At 56.2% G+C, this 17,503-nt stretch overlaps 1 protein-coding gene across 2 annotated transcripts in view; it reads left to right on the forward strand.

Annotated features, from left to right (window-relative positions):
* The first annotated feature begins 10,975 nt into the window (after positions 1-10,975).
* Positions 10,976-17,503, forward strand: part of LOC136627272 (dual specificity testis-specific protein kinase 2-like) — an 85,890-nt gene continuing 79,362 nt past the window's right edge. Inside the window, exons 1-2 of one of the 2 annotated variants that reach the window (XM_066602245.1) lie at positions 10,976-11,237; positions 11,290-13,446. In XM_066602245.1, the coding sequence (XP_066458342.1) occupies positions 13,261-13,446 (186 nt within the window). In that variant the 5' untranslated portion in view covers positions 10,976-11,237; positions 11,290-13,260. Of the gene's footprint in view, positions 13,447-17,503 lie in introns of both variants that reach the window. The other variant, XM_066602244.1, reaches the window with a different exon arrangement.

Genomic DNA, 17,503 nt, shown 5'->3' on the forward strand with positions numbered 1-17,503 from the left:
GCAGCTGAGACAAATTGGGGTAGTTTTTAAGAAAGCACTGAACCACCAGATTGAACATGTGGGCCAAGCATGGCACGTGTGGTAGTCTGTCAAGCTGCAGAGCCTCCACCAGGTTACGCCTATTGTTACAGATGACCATGCCTGGTTGGAGGTTCAGTGGCGAAAGTCACAGATCTGGCTGCTCCATCAAACCCTGTAGCAACTCTTGGGTGGTGCGCGCCTCTTGTCACTTAAGCTCAGGAGTTTCAGCATGGCCTGATGACGCTTCCCCACGGCAGTGCCTTGAGCTACCGACTGAAGGTGATGTGCTAACAAATAGTAATTGAGAGGTGGTGGAGGAGGAGGGGGTGGGTTGGAGGAGGTGGCATAATAAGCCGGAGAAACAATGACCAAGGTAGGACCCGCAATCCTCGGTGTGGGTAGCACTGAGCGGACCCAGGGTCAGGCTCTGTCCCAGCCTCCACCAGGTTAACTCAATGTGCCATCAGGGAGATGTAGTGTCCCTGCCCGCCAGCACTTGTCCACGTGTCAGTGGTTAAGTGGACCTTCCCAGTAACTGAGTTGGTGAGGGTACGGTTAATATTCCGTGACACGTGCTGGTGTAGAGCAGGGACGGCAGTGGGAAAAATAGTGGTGACTGGGGACCGAGTAGCGAGGGACAGCCACCACCATGAGGTTGCGGAAAGCCTGTTTCTACCAGCCTATATGGCAGCATCTCCAGGCTCAGCAGTTTGGAGATATGCACGTTTAGCAATTGTGCATGTAGGTGGGTGGCTGCATATTTGCACTTTAATGTTTGTGTTATGGACAACTGAATGCTGCACCGGGACACATTGGTGGAGGCAGTGGAGGAACATGCAGGTGAAGGGGTGGCTACAGGGCTGGAGATGCTTGTGCCTGCATCCTGGGAGGGGATTGCATCTCAGTGCCAGCATGTGACACAAGGAAAGAGCGTGTTGTGACCCGCAGGCAGTGAATGGCCTTCGCTGCACCTTGTCAGATGCTTAACTATCATATGCCTGCGCATGCTGGTGGCGGTGGCTCCCCTGCTGATCTTGGTGCAGCACAGGTTGCACACCACTGTTAATTGGCGCTCTCATTAAGATAACCTCCAGACCTTCAAACACCTAGCCCTCTGCATGGGAGCTTTCTGCGAGGTGCTGTGGGGAACAGTTGGGGGATTACTTGCTTTGGCCCTGCTTCTCCCTCTGGCCACTACACTGCCTCTTCCAACCTGTTCTGCTGCTGCACTTGCCTCCCCCTCTGAAGCGTTGTCTTCAGTAGGCTTACCAACCCAGGTCGGGTCAGTCACCTCATCATGCACCAGCTCTTCCTCTGAATCCTCAGTCTGCTCCTCCCTCAGACTTACTGCCCTAACAACAACCTCACTGACAGACAATTGTGTCTCATCATCATGATTATCATCAACAAATACCTCTTAAGACACTACTTGGAAGTCCCCACCCTCATCACCTTGCGACTGTGAAAGATCCAAATTTTGGGCATCGGTCGCGACAAAGTCCTCAGGTGGCTCATGAACTGTTGTTAGCTACTCAGGGGAGGGACCTGAGAACAGTTTCTGAGTATGCCTGTTCTGAAGCTCTACTTTTCCTGGAGTGACCAGGCTGGGAAGAAGGAAGATCAGCATGAGGATTCACATGTCCAGTCCCTTGGCTAGCGTGAGTGGACTATGTGTAAGACTGGGTGGTGGATAAATTACTGGACGCGTTAGCCGCTATACACATCATCACCCGATCACACTGTCTTGCTTTTAATAACGGTCTACCACGTGGACCTGCAAACTGTGAGATGAAGCTATGGAGCGTAGATACGTGGTGTTCTACTTCTCCCTCAGCAGCAGCCTCTGTTTCACCCGGCCCCTCGGCCTCCGCCCACATTCTCGACCCTTACCCGTAGTGTTGATCATGTTGTATAATGCACTGAGTCAGAATGCTACACAAACTGCAAAGTATTTTGAATATGCTTTAAGCCAAAAATAGTATAGAATGCGTACAGTCTTGTTATATAGTGTGGATTAACAGGACACACACTTGGGCCTATTCCTATATAGTCTGTGTACACCAGTAGCAGTATACTGTATAGAACCGCTAACAGTATGCATTATACAGCTGGGATGCTTGTGAATGCTTTGCGCACACTACTGGTCCCAGGCAGCCAACCTAATGATGCACAAAAGTGGAGTTGTAGTCCTAAAAAGGACTGTTCAGTTCTTTAAAAAGTGGATCCCTACCTAAACACCCCTCTAACCTACACTAACACTCTCCCTTATTCACAGCAGCTCTGTCCCTCAGCTAATCCAGCCTCCATGTGAGGCGAGCAGCAGGTGGCCTGAGTTTTTGATCCTAGGTCACCTGATCTGGCCAGACACTCACTGCTATAGGCATGCACAGGGTTGGCACATCATAGCAGGAGGTGCCAAAGCCTTCCCTGCATGTTCATTGGCTAAAAATGCTGCTAAACGTGTGTGTGTGTGTGTGTGTGGGGGGGGGGGGGGTGAAATTTTCTCAAACACCATGTGGTGCTCGCTCGAGTAACAAGTATTTTTGAGTATGCTAATGCTCAGACGAGCATGCTTGCTCATCTCTAATAATTACCTTACCCAATTTGTACAGGACCCAATTGGAAGGATGGCCATTGTGGACTTAATATTACCCAACAGACCTGACCGAATAATAGGGGCACAGGTTGGCGGGGCGGCACCTGGGAAATAGTGACCAGAATATAATACATTCTAACTCATCCTTCAAAAGAGTTTTTTTAGGGGAGTTATGAAAATAATAAACTTTAGGAAGCCCAGGTTCGATCAGCTTAGGGATGTCCTAGAGACTGAGACAATGTCCTCAAAAATAAGAGTAAAAACAATAAATGGGAAATGTTTAAAAACAGCCTAATTACTTACTGTGAGCAGTTCATGCATACAAGAATAAAAGGGTTAGAAATAGGAAAAAACAATGTGGTTAAATAAACATGTAAAAGGGGCAATACACAGCAAAAAATTAATCGTTTAAACTACTAAAACAAGAAGGCAGCGAAGAAAACACTAAAAATTTAAGAAAAAATAAATTGTGTAAAAATCAGATAAAAGCAGCAAAGATGGAGACCGAGAAAGCAAAATTAACCCCAAACTGTTATTCAACTATATAAAGAGTAAAAAGACTAAGACTGAGAGTGTTGGCCCTTTAATAAATAATGTAGGAAAAAATTAGAGGGTGATGAGAAAACAAATCTATTAAATAACTTATTCTCCAATGCATTCACAGAGGAAAACAACATGTCAGATGAGATGCAAAGCGATAAAGTAAACTCTCCACAAACGGTCACCAAACACTCAAGCTTGAATTGCATTGGTTTGATTAAACAGCTATAATGCTGTGAAAATTTGATCTAGACAGTCTGTAGGTTTCACTAATGTCCCATTTACATGAGCTGACAGTTGTTTAAACTGTGGCTTACCATTTGGCCATGGCCAATTATCCACAGCTCTAAAGGGTGTGTGTTCAGGGCTTACCATTTATGACAGACTATCATGTGGCAACACAAATGTGAAATGGCTATCACTGTGGGATCTAGGACGCCAGACAGCTGTCATCAAAGAAGCAGGACATCCTACGTTCTGGCCCGATTTGCTATTATGTTGTTTCACACATTGTACACGTCTATTGGGTAACCTATTGGGATCCTGATGGGGAGTATGTTCAAGAAACAGAGCTCTCCCCATCACTTTGAACATCCACACACACCTTGTCCAAGAATAAGTCTATAGTTGCATTGTTCTGGAAAATGCGATTGCATGATTACCCACAGTCCAGGAGCAATTACAAACCAACTAGGAAGCATCACGTCGTTCTCCAACCAATATTGGGGCAGTCATGCTCTGTTGTTTTTGTGACAACACAAGGGTACTAAGAATTTTGTAAAACCCTGATCTCCACAGTGAGGGATATAGACAGAAATAGCATAGAAGAGAATGCTATAGGGGTATTAGAACACATTCAACAAGTATTCAGTTTTCTTCATCATCAAATGCTACAAGTTCTTCAAGATTTTTAACAAACTTATTGTCCAAATTTTCTTTCAACCCATTATTGAGTCCGTGTACGTTTAGGGCATCACATAACTATAGTGTCTTTTTCTAATGCAGGGACGAGGACACTCTTGTAGTAGTTGGTATGTATCCAGTTTTCTTTTCCTTCAAATCTGATTGAGGTGGCAGTCTCAACTAGATCTGGTATGGTCCATCAAATCTCGGTTCCAAACTTTTTCCGATATGCCCTTTAGAGCAGTGTTCCCCAACTCCAGTCCTCAGGACCGGCAAGAGGTCATGTTTTCTGGATTTCCTCAGTATTGCACAGGTGATGTAATTATTGTCGGTGCCTCAGACATAGCCACAGGTGTTCTTACCATAGGATATCCTTAAAACATGACCTGTTGGTGGTCCCTGGAGACTGGAGTTGGGGACCCCTGCTTTAGAGGACAACCCAGTTAACCCCTTAGTGATAACCCATTTTCCATCCTGGGTGTCTGCTCTTTAGTTTACAGGGCCATTAAAGCACGCTGGCCCTGTAGATTAAAGCCACGGGGTCTGCAAGTGTGACAGCTCCCTATCAGTTGCCAATAGCCTAGAGCCGTCACTGGGGATGTGGTGTGCAAACCCCAGTCACGCAATCACCTTAAACCTTTGCAATCCAATTTTGGATTCAGGGTCTCCTAGGGGGCTTCCACTTTCTGCCATTATACAATGGCGCCATCTGTTGGCTAGAGCCAGTACTGCGGTATAGGAAATGCTGGAGAGGCCCCCGACAATAGAGCGTCCAGTAATCTACAGAAAGAATACCCTGCTGGACGTCTTCTGACATCGGAGCTGTACAGCCTTCAATCAGAATGTCTTTAGATGTCAGGCAGTGGATTGGAAAGGGTTAATCCAACAAAAATGGTGATCGCATATAAGTTAAAGCTTCATCTCTCCTCTCGGCTCGGCCTCCACGATGTCCAGCGGGGATCTGATTCCGCTTTCTGCACATGCGTGCCAAAGGTAAAATGTCAGACACATGCACAGAAAGCCGGAGACTGGAAAATTTTATCTCTCTTTATTCCATACTGCCAAAGATAGCCAGGAGCAGGAAGATGTCACCAGAGGCCGTGGTCTGCGGTCCCATGATCACCATTATCCAATAGATAACAGCAATAGCCAGGAGCAGGAAGATGTCACCAGAGGCCGTGGTCTGCGGTCCCATGATCACCATTATCCAATAGATAACAGCAATAGCCAGGAGCAGGAAGATGTCACCAGAGGCCGTGGTCTGCGGTCCCATGATCACCATTATCCAAGAGATAACAGCAATAGCCAGGAGCAGGAAGATGTCACCAGAGGCCGTGGTCTGCGGTCCCATGATCACCATTATCCAATAGATAACAGCAATAGCCAGGAGCAGGAAGATGTCACCAGTGGCCGTGGTCTGCGGTCCCATGATCACCATTATCCAAGAGATAACAGCAATAGCCAGGAGCAGGAAGATGTCACCAGAGGCCGTGGTCTGCGGTCCCATGATCACCATTATCCAATAGATAACAGCAATAGCCAGGAGCAGGAAGATGTCACCAGAGGCCGTGGTCTGCGGTCCCATGATCACCATTATCCAATAGATAACAGCAATAGCCAGGAGCAGGAAGATGTCACCAGAGGCCGTGGTCTGCGGTCCCATGATCACCATTATCCAATAGATAACAGCAATAGCCAGGAGCAGGAAGATGTCACCAGAGGCCGTGGTCTGCGGTCCCATGATCACCATTATCCAATAGATAACAGCAGTCATGTAAAGTTAAAAAACATCACGAGCGGAGATGAAATTCTTACCCAAGTCCCCTGGATTTGTTCCCAGACAGGACATTTAGCTGCAGCCCTTTCCTCGGCTTCTACATATGCACTTTTTGGCAAGATGATGGACACATGCAAAACGTCGAGGAAGGTACATAAGAGCTCTCTGCTCCTTGCTACCAAAGGTAGGGAAAACCCTTGAAATGTCATGGGGGTGGGAGCCGTGATATGCAGTCTCTGGTCACATGATCACAGTTATCCATGTGCAAGTTAACGTTTCATCTCCCCTCATGGATGAGATCCCTGAGGGAAGGTGAAATTACTTACCTAAGGTCCCTGGTGATATCCCCCCGACGGGATCCTTATCCACGGACTTTCCGTGGCATCGGTGCATGCGCCCATTGGCAAAATGGCAGACACAAGTGTAGAAGATATGGAGGGCCCGGGAAATTTAAAATCTCCTTGCTCTTGGCTACCAAAGGTAGCTGGGAGCAGTGACTAAAGGGCTCGTTGAGATGACCCCAGTCACGTGATCGCCATTATGCAATGCTATAAAAAGGTTCTGATCTACCTTAGGACGGTGTCTCATGACCGAATAGTAAGGGTCCGTGGTAAAACGTGGAACAATCAAATGCATTGGATTACATAATTCCTCTCACATGATCAGGTCGGAATTACATAATCCACTTGCGGAAAACACAATGTAGCATGTTTTATTTTACTATAATGCCCATTGTGGCAGATATACCTGCAGCCCATATGCAACTACAGTGCGTATCAGCTGTGGGAAACATAAACAAAAGGTCCTACGTGTAGGCCGCTCGTCACCCCCCCCGTCTCTCCTCACATCGCCCCCCCCCCGTCTCTTCTCACACGGACGCGTCGCCCCTCCCCCTCTCTCCTTACACTCCCGCCTGTCTTAACGCCGACCAGTCGCCCTCCCAGTATCTCCTCACGCTCACACCACTTAACGCAGACCCGTCGCCTCCCCGTCTCTCCTTATGCTCCCCGTCGTCCGCCAACCCGCATCTCTTCTCACGCTCCCCGCCCCCCCCCGCGTCTCTTCACACACCAACTTGTCGCCCGCCCCCCCCCCCCCCCGTTTCTCCTCACGCTCCCCCGTCAACCTCCCCCCATGTCTCTCCTTACACCGACCTGTCGCCCGCCCCCTCTCCTCACGCTCTCCGTCGCCCCCCGGCGTCTCTCCACACACCAACCCGTCACCCTCCGCGTCTCTCCACACGCCGACCCGTCGCGTCTCTCCACACGCCGACCCGTCGCCAACCCCGCATCTCTCCTCACGCTCTGTCGCCCCCCGCGTCTCTCCACACGCCGACCCGTCGGCCACCCCGCTTCTCTCCACACGCCGACCCGTCGCCTCCCCCCGCCTCTCCACACGGCGAACCGTCGCCTCCCCCCGCGTCTCTCCACACGCCGACCCGTCGCCTCCCCCCGCGTCTCTCCACACGCCGACCCGTCCCCCCGCGTCTCTCCACACGCCCCCCCCGTCTCTCCTCACGCCGCCCCCCCACCGTCTCTCCTCACGCCGCCCCCCCACCGTCTCTCCTCACGCCGCCCCCCCGTCTCTCGTCACGCCGCCCCCCCCACACATCTCTCCTAACGTCGCCCCCCCCACACGTCTCTCCTAACGCCGCCCCCCCCCACCGTCTCTCCTCACCGCGCCCCCCGTCTCTCCTCACGTCGCCCCCCGTCTCTCCTCACGTCGCCCCCCTCTCCTCACGTCGCCCCCATTAACCGTCTCTCCTCTCGTCTCCCCCTCCCACCGTCTCTCCTCACGCCCCCCTCCCCACCGCCTCTCCTCACGCCGCCCTTCCCACGTCTCTCCTCACGCCGCCCCCCCCACGTCTCTCCTCACGCCGCCCCCCCCACGTCTCTCCTCACGCCGCCCCCCCCCACCGTCTTTCCTCACCCAGCCCCGTCTCTCCTCACGCCGCCCGTCTCTCCTCACTCCGCCCCCCCCACCGTCTCTCCTCACGCTGCCCCCCCACCATCCCTCCTCACGCTGCCCCCCCACCATCCCTCCTCACGCCCCCCCCCACCATCCCTCCTCACGCCCCCCCCCCCATGTCTCTCCTCACGCCGCCCCCCCCCACCGTCTCTCCTCACGCCGCCCCCCCCGTCTGTTCTCACGCCCCCCCCGTCTCTCCTCACGCCGCCCCCCCACCGTCTCTCCTCACGCCGCCCCCCCCACCGTCTCTCCTCACGCCGCCCCCCCCCGTCTCTTCTCACCCCCCCCCAACCGTCTCTCCTCACCCCCCCACCCCACCCCCACGCCGAAGTCTCTTCCCACGCAGGAGCAGGTGGTGTCACGGCGAGGAAGGAGCTGCAGGGAGAGTCACAGCGCCCCGCTACAAGCCAGCAGAGCTGACAGCGGGGCCAGCAGCAAAAGCTATAAAGGACAAACAGAAGAAAGGGGCGCCAGGGACAGTGACAGCGGAGGCGCTGGCTACAGTCACCGCGGGCCCAGAATCAGGACCTGTAAGCATGAGAAAAGGGGACAGTGGCATGCAGCCAATCACGAACAGGGGGCGTCAACACCCTGTTAAACACCTCGCATCTTGGCTCCAACTGTACTTCCGCTGGAGGCAAGATACACTCATACACCCCCCACGCCCCCCCCCCTTCTTACGCCGACCCGTCGCGCTCCCGGCACCTTCTCTCCTCACGACGACCCGTCGCGCCCCCCCCCCCCCGTCTCTCCTCACGACGACCCGTCGCGCCCCCCCCCCCCGTCTCTCCTCACGACGACCCGTCGCGCCCCCCCGTCTCTCCCCCCCGTCTCTCCTCACGACGACCCGTCGCGCCCCCCCCCGTCTCTCCTCACGACGACCCGTCGCGCCCCCCCGTCTCTCCTCACGACGACCCGTCGCGCCCCCCCCGTCTCTCCTCACGACGACCCGTCGCGCCCCCCCCGTCTCTCCTCACGACGACCCGTCGCGCCCCCCCCGTCTCTCCTCACGACGACCCGTCGCGCCCCCCCCCGTCTCTCCTCACGACGACCCGTCGCGCCCCCCCCGTCTCTCCTCACGACGACCCGTCGCGCCCCCCCCGTCTCTCCTCACGACGACCCGTCGCGCCCCCCCCCGTCTCTCCTCACGACGACCCGTCGCGCCCCCCCCGTCTCTCCTCACGACGACCCGTCGCGCCCCCCCCCGTCTCTCCTCACGACGACCCGTCGCGCCCCCCCCCCCGTCTCTCCTCACGACGACCCGTCGCGCCCCCCCCGTCTCTCCTCACGACGACCCGTCGCGCCCCCCCGTCTCTCCTCACGACGACCCGTCGCGCCCCCCCGTCTCTCCTCACGACGACCCGTCGCGCCCCCCCGTCTCTCCTCACGCCGACCCGTCGCGCCCCCCGTCTCTCCTCACGCCGACCCGTCGCGCCCCCCCCGTCTCTCCTCACGCCGACCCGTCGCGCCCCCCCGTCTCTCCTCACGACGACCCGTCGCGCTCCCCCCGTCTCTCCTCACGACGACCCGTCGCGCTCCCCCCGTCTCTCCTCACGACGACCCGTCGCGCCCCCCCTTCTCTCCTCACGACGACCCGTCGCGCCCCCCCTTCTCTCCTCACGACGACCCGTCGCGCCCCCCCTTCTCTCCTCACGACGACCCGTCGCGCCCCCCCTTCTCTCCTCACGACGACCCGTCGCGCCCCCCCTTCTCTCCTCACGACGACCCGTCGCGCCCCCCCTTCTCTCCTCACGACGACCCGTCGCGCCCCCCCGTCTCTCCTCACGACGACCCGTCGCGCCCCCCCCCCCCCCCGTCTCTCCTCACGACGACCCGTCGCGCCCCCCCCCCCCCGTCTCTCCTCACGACGACCCGTCGCGCCCCCCCGTCTCTCCCCCCCGTCTCTCCTCACGACGACCCGTCGCGCCCCCCCCGTCTCTCCTCACGACGACCCGTCGCGCCCCCCCCCGTCTCTCCTCACGACGACCCGTCGCGCCCCCCCCGTCTCTCCTCACGACGACCCGTCGCGCCCCCCCCCGTCTCTCCTCACGACGACCCGTCGCGCCCCCCCCCCCGTCTCTCCTCACGACGACCCGTCGCGCCCCCCCCCGTCTCTCCTCACGACGACCCGTCGCGCCCCCCCCGTCTCTCCTCACGACGACCCGTCGCGCCCCCCCCCCGTCTCTCCTCACGACGACCCGTCGCGCCCCCCCCCCCCGTCTCTCCTCACGACGACCCGTCGCGCCCCCCCCCCGTCTCTCCTCACGACGACCCGTCGCGCCCCCCCGTCTCTCCTCACGCCGACCCGTCGCGCCCCCCCGTCTCTCCTCACGCCGACCCGTCGCGCCCCCCGTCTCTCCTCACGCCGACCCGTCGCGCCCCCCCCCTTCTCTCCTCACGCCGACCCGTCGCGCTCCCCCCCCTCCGTCTCTCCTCACGCCGACCCGTCGCGCCCCCCCCCCCTCCGTCTCTCCTCACGCCGACCCGTCGCGCCCCCCCCCCTCCGTCTCTCCTCACGCCGACCCGTCGCACCCCCCCCTCCGTCTCTCCTCACGCCGACCCGTCGCGCCCCCCCCCCCTCCGTCTCTCCTCACGCCGACCCGTCGCGCCCCCCCCCCTCCGTCTCTCCTCACGCCGACCCGTCGCGCCCCCCCCCTCCGTCTCTCCTCACGCCGACCCGTCGCGCCCCCCCCCCCCTCCGTCTCTCCTCACGCCGACCCGTCGCGCCCCCCCCCCCCTCCGTCTCTCCTCACGCCGACCCGTCGCGCCCCCCCCCCCCTCCGTCTCTCCTCACGCCGACCCGTCGCGCCCCCCCCCCTCCGTCTCTCCTCACGCCGACCCGTCGCGCCCCCCCCCCCCCTCCGTCTCTCCTCACGCCGACCCGTCGCGCCCCCCCCCCCTCCGTCTCTCCTCACGCCGACCCGTCGCGCCCCCCCCCCTCCGTCTCTCCTCACGCCGACCCGTCGCGCCCCCCCCCCTCCGTCTCTCCTCACGCCGACCCGTCGCGCCCCCCGTCTCTCCTCACGCCGACCGTCCCTCCTCCCGCTCCCTGTTGACCCGCCGTCTTCTTCCTCTCCCGGAACCTCTTCGCGGTTTTCCGGTGTGACGTAAGGGGCGGTGACACCCACTCCGCCCCGCCCCTGTGGGCCGCAGCCCCTCCCACAGCCCCCGCCCCCGCCTCGGCCTCCGGTTCTCGGCGCTCGGTGCTCGGGAGGCCTCGCTCGTCTCGTTGTGTCGTAGTACGGGGAGCCCGGGGTGTGACGGTGAGGAGCCGCTGAGAGGACTGGGGTTACCGGGGAGACATCCAGGGGAGCGGGTGATCAGGAGGCCTGCGAGCGGGAGGGGGTTCTGGTGTGAACTCTGGTCAGGGGCTGTTACCATGGCGACCGGCAGTACGGGGGTGGTAGTGGGGCATTATTGGGTGACGACAGGGTGTTACTAGGGTGACAGGAGAGTGTTATTAGGGTGACATCTAGATCAGAAGGTGTTATTAGGGTGACATCAAGATCAGAGGGTGTTATTAGGGTGACATCTAGTTCAGAGGGTGTTATTAGGGTGACAGGAGAGTGTTATTAGGGTGACACCTAGTTCGGTGGGTGTTATTAGGGTGACAGGAGAGTGTTATTAGGGTGACACCTAGTTCAGGGGGTGTTATTAGGGTGACGACAGGGTGTTATTAGGGTGACACCTAGTTCGGTGGGTGTTATTAGGGTGACATCTAGTTCAGAGGGTGTTATTAGGGTGACATCTAGTTCGGTGGGTGTTATTAGGGTGACAACAGGGTGTTATTAGGGTGACATCTAGATCAGAGGGTGTTACTAGGGTGACATCTAGTTCGGTGGGTGTTATTAGGGTGACAACAGGGTGTTATTAGGGTGACATCTAGTTCAGAGGGTGTTATTAGGGTGACGACAGGGTGTTATTAGGGTGACATCTAGTTCAGAGGGTGTTATTAGGGTGACATCTAGTTCGGAGGGTGTTATTAGGGTGACGACAGGGTGTTATTAGGGTGACATCTAGTTCAGAGGGTGTTATTAGGGTGACATCTAGATCAGAGGGTGTTATTAGGGTGACAGAAGAGTGTTATTAGGGTGACACCTAGTTCAGGGGGTGTTATTAGGGTGACGACAGGGTGTTATTAGGGTGACACCTAGTTCGGTGGGTGTTATTAGGGTGACATCTAGTTCAGAGGGTGTTATTAGGGTGACATCTAGTTCAGAGGGTGTTATTAGGGTGACATCTAGTTCGGTGGGTGTTATTAGGGTGACAACAGGGTGTTATTAGGGTGACATCTAGATCAGAGGGTGTTACTAGGGTGACATCTAGTTCGGTGGGTGTTATTAGGGTGACAACAGGGTGTTATTAGAGTGACATCTAGTTCGGAGGGTGTTATTAGGGTGACGACAGGGTGTTATTAGGGTGACATCTAGTTCAGAGGGTGTTATTAGGGTGACATCTAGATCAGAGGGTGTTATTAGGGTGACAGAAGAGTGTTATTAGGGTGACACCTAGTTCAGGGGGTGTTATTAGGGTGACGACAGGGTGTTATTAGGGTGACACCTAGTTCGGTGGGTGTTATTAGGGTGACATCTAGTTCAGAGGGTGTTATTAGGGTGACATCTAGTTCAGAGGGTGTTATTAGGGTGACATCTAGTTCGGTGGGTGTTATTAGGGTGACAACAGGGTGTTATTAGGGTGACATCTAGATCAGAGGGTGTTACTAGGGTGACATCTAGTTCGGTGGGTGTTATTAGGGTGACAACAGGGTGTTATTAGGGTGACATCAGTTGCCTAAAGATACAGTTGGGACATTGTTGGGGTCAGATAGTTCCCAGTGACTGCAGCCGGAGGGCGGCCATCTTGGCTTTCCGTTGACTGGAGGGCGGCCATCGTGGATTATTCTTGATTGGAAGGCGTCCATCTTGGATTGGTTTTGATTGGAAGGCGTCCATCTTGGATTGGTTTTGATTGGAAGGCGTCCATCTTGGATTGGTTTTGATTGGAAGGCGTCCATCTTGGATTGGTTTTGATTGGAAGGCGTCCATCTTGGATTGTGACTGATTGGAAGACATCCATCTTGGATTGTTGTTCACTGGAAGACGTCCATCTTGGATTGGTTTTGATTGGAAGGCGTCCATCTTGGATTATGACTGATTGGAAGACGTCCATCTTGGATTGGTTTTGATTGGAAAGCGTCCATCTTGGATTGTGACTGATTGGAAGGCGTCCATCTTGGATTGTGACTGATTGGAAGGCGTCCATCTTGGATTGTAGCTGACTGGGGGCAGCCGCCCTGGGTCTTACCTGTACAGCCACACATGGGGACAACCTTGGTGGATACACCTTGTCTCTGGCCTGTGGCCCCGGGGTGGGCTTCGGGGGCCCCTCCTCTGCATACATGTGAGGCCCCGGTGTCGTCCATCTTTGGTCTGGGGCATGTGACCGGTCCTCAGGTATGGAATCGGGAATAGATGCGGAGGTTGTGGGGGACGGCCACGGGGCGATGCTGACCAGTCAGGGCTCCTGCCGCCTGCGCCCCTCCTCCTACCGGGCTCTTCGCAGCGCCGTCTCCAACCTCGCCCGCATCGACGACTTCTACTGCGAGAAGATCGGATCCGGCTTCTTCTCTGAAGTCTTTAAGGTGAGACCCCGAGGTGTCTGTGAAGTGTCTGGGTTATCCTGCAGGGTGACGTCGCCCCCCTGTGGCCCTCTTGGACATCCTGTCCCCTCCCGTCTAGCGGTGACGAGCGTCCTGAAGATGGCGCTTTAACGCTTTCCTCCCCTCACTGTGCAGCGGCCCATTTATGATTATCGCTCGCGAGTCGCTGACAGGTGGTTATCGGTGACTCTTCGGTCCGGATAAAAGAATCGCCGGAGCGCGGCTTATTGCTCCGTGTAAACGCTGGTGAAGCACTCAGCGAGATGCCTGCTATCCAGCGAGAGGTCCGTCAGTGTAAACGCTCCCCACCCACATAGAGGGTGAAGCGCTCAAACAAGGTGACCAGGCTCAGGACGCCCCCTACAGACCACCAGTAGAGAGGAGCGTCTGACCAGCCTGTTAGGAGGTGTTGGGACCAGTGGATGGGGGCACAGAAGGTGACCGGGCTCAGGACACCCCCTACAGACCACCAGTAGAGAGGAGCGTCTGACCAGACTGTTAGGAGGTGTTGGGACCAGTGGATGGGGGCACAGAAGGTGACCGGGCTCAGGACGCCCCCTACAGACCACCAGTAGAGAGGAGCATCTGACCAGACTGTTAGGAGGTGTTGGGACCGGTGAATGGGGGCAAACAAGCTGACCATGCTCAGGATGCCCCCTACAGACCACCAGTAGAAAGGAACGTCGGACCAGACTATTAGGGGGTGTTGGGACCGGTGAATGGGGGCAAACAAGCTGACCGGGCTCAGGATGCCCCCTACAGACCACCAGTAGAAAGGAACGTCGGACCAGACTATTAGGGGGTGTTGGGACCAGTCGATGGGGGCCACACAAGGTGACCGGGATCAGGAACCCTGACAGACCACCAGTAGAAAGGAGCGTCTGACCAGACTGTTAGGAGGTGTTGGGACCAGTGGATGGGGGCACAGAAGGTGACCGGGCTCAGGACCCCCTACAGACTACCAGTAGAAAGGAGCGTCTGACCAGACTGTTATGAGGTGATGGGGGCACACAAGGTGACCGGGCTCAGGACACCCCCTACAGACTACCAGTAGAGAGGAGCGTCTGACCAGACTGTTAGGAGGTGTTGGGACCAGTGGATGGGGGCACAGAAGGTGACCGGGCTCAGGACGCCCCCTACAGACCACCAGTAGAGAGGAGCGTCTGACCAGACTGTTAGGAGGTGTTGGGACCAGTGGATGGGGGCACAGAAGGTGACCGGGCTCAGGACGCCCCCTACAGACCACCAGTAGAGAGGAGCATCTGACCAGACTGTTAGGAGGTGTTGGGACCGGTGAATGGGGGCAAACAAGCTGACCATGCTCAGGATGCCCCCTACAGACCACCAGTAGAAAGGAACGTCGGACCAGACTATTAGGGGGTGTTGGGACCGGTGAATGGGGGCAAACAAGCTGACCGGGCTCAGGATGCCCCCTACAGACCACCAGTAGAAAGGAATGTCGGACCAGACTATTAGGGGGTGTTGGGACCAGTCGATGGGGGCCACACAAGGTGACCGGGATCAGGAACCCTGACAGACCACCAGTAGAAAGGAGCGTCTGACCAGACTGTTAGGAGGTGTTGGGACCAGTGGATGGGGGCACACAAGGTGACTGGGCTCAGGACCCCCTACAGACCACCAGTAGAAAGGAACGTGTGACCAGACTGTTAGGAGGTGTTGGGACCAGTGGATTTGTGAGCGCACACAAGGTGACCGGGCTCAGGATGCCCCCTACAGACCACCAGTAGAGAGGAAAGTGTCTGTCCAGACTGCTATGAAGTGTTGGGACCTGTGGATGGAGCACACAGGGTGATCGGCGTTCTGCCTTTGATACCTATGGGTTGTCTCCCCTGTGTATATGACCCTGGAGTGCGTTGTCTCCCCTGTGTGTGTGACCCCAGAGCGGGTCGTTTCCCCTGTGTATGTGTGTGTGACCCCAGAGCGGGTCGTCTCCCCTGTGTGTGTGACCCCGGAGAGGGTCGTTTCCCCTGTGTATGTGTGTGTGACCCCAGAGCGGGTCGTCTCCCCTGTGTGTGTGACCCCGGAGAGGGTCGTCTCTCCTCTATGTGTCTGTGTGTTTCTTCCCTGTTTGTGTGTGACCCCGGAGCGGGTCGTCTCCTCTTTGTATGTGACCTCAGAGCGGGTCGTCTCCCCTGTGTGTGTGACTTCGGGATCCGGGTGGTGCATATGTGTGTGTAGAGGTCTGGGTGATACATGCGTGTGTATAGGGCTCTGGGTGGTACATAGGCTTATATAGGGGACCCAGTGGAACAAATGTGGGTCAAAGTGGTACATAGGTGTGTGTTTAGGGATCCGGGTGGTCTATAGGTGTGTATAGGTCCGGGTGGTACATGCGTGTGTCTAAGGATCCGGATGGTACATGCGTGTGGTACATAGTTGTGTATGGGGTCTGGGTGTAACATATGTATATATAGGGGACCCAGTGGAACACAGATGTACATCATTGTGTATAGGGTTCTGGGTGGTAGATAGGCTTGTATAGGGGATCTAGTGAAACATACGTATGTATAGGGTCCTGATGGTAAGTGTGTCTTAGTGATACATGTGGGTGTTTAGGGTCCTAATGGTTGAGAGCTCAGAAGAGGCAGTTAGGTGCAGTCAGTGACTTTGGCCTCAAGCCTCCGTGTTTGGCAAAGCTGTCCTCTGCTTCTGGTTCTGACGGGGTTAATCCCGGCTCACTTCACCAGGGCGTCTTACTGCTGTAATAAGGGGCTTATGTCAGAGGATTTACATCTGGAGCCTTTTACTGCTTTCCTCCTAGATCTGAGTGTAACACTACACCAAGATGGGGAATCTACAACTGCTGAGGGCCACAGGGGCCAGCCAGGGACTATAGGGAGGAAGGGTGGTGGGTGATGAGGGGGCATCCACTCATCTGGGGTGGGTAGGTTACCGGAACTAAGTGCTTGGTGCAGGGGAAGCTGTGGGGGTCAGTGTACTGGTGAAGGGGGCACGTTGGAGGGTCAATCTCTGTCCCACGTCTCCACCATTTATGGTGCTGTTTGTGACGTGTCTTCCCCATGTCAAATCCATCTGTCACCTGTTATGGAGCTGTTTGTAAACTCTCCGCCCCACATCTCCATTCACCATCCTTTATGGCATCTCCGTGCCTCATCTCTTGTAGTCTTTATGGCACTGATTGACGTCTGCGCCCCACTTCTCCTGCACCCTCCATCCCTTATGGCATTGAGTGATGTCTGTGCTCCACATCTTCTCCATCCCACACCCCTTATGGCATTTAGTAACATCTGCGCCCCACGTCTCCTTCACCTCTTATGGCATTCAGTAACGTCTGTGCCCCACGTCTCCTCCACCCCTTATGGCATTGAGTGAGGTCTGCGCCCCACGTCTCCTCCATCCTTAATGCTTATGGCATTAAGTAATGTCTGCGTCTCACATCTCCTCCATCCCTTATGACATCCAGTAATGTCTGCGCCCCACGTCTCCTCCATTCCTTATGGCATTGAGTGACATCTGCGCCCCACGTCTCCATCCTCCATCCTTTATGGTGCTGAGGGGCATCTTCTTGCCTCATCTTTTTAGTCTTTATGGCACTGGTTGACGTCTGCGCCCCACATCTCTCGCACCCTCTAACCCTTATGGCATTGAGTGACAGCTGGGCCCCACGTCTCCACCATCCCTTATGGCATTCAGCAATGTCTGTGCCCCACGTCTCCTCCATCCCTTATGGCATTGAGTGACATCTGCACCCCACGTCTCCATCCTCCATCCTTTATGGTGCTGAGGGGCATCTTCTTGCCTCACCTTTTTTTTGTCTGTATGGCACTGGTTGACGTCTGCACCCCACATCTCTCGCACCCTCTAGCCCTTATGGCATTGAGTGACATCTGCGCCCCATGTCTCCATCCTCCATCCTTTATGGTGCTGAGGGGCATCTTCTTGCCTCATCGTTTTTAGTCTTTATGGCACTGGTTGACGTCTGCGCCCCACATCTCCCGCACCCTCTAGCCCTTATGGCATTGAGTGACAGCTGGGCCCCACGACTCCTCCACTCCTT

This window comes from Eleutherodactylus coqui, chromosome 5, assembly GCF_035609145.1.
Source record: "Eleutherodactylus coqui strain aEleCoq1 chromosome 5, aEleCoq1.hap1, whole genome shotgun sequence".
Lineage (NCBI taxonomy): Eukaryota > Metazoa > Chordata > Amphibia > Anura > Eleutherodactylidae > Eleutherodactylus > Eleutherodactylus coqui.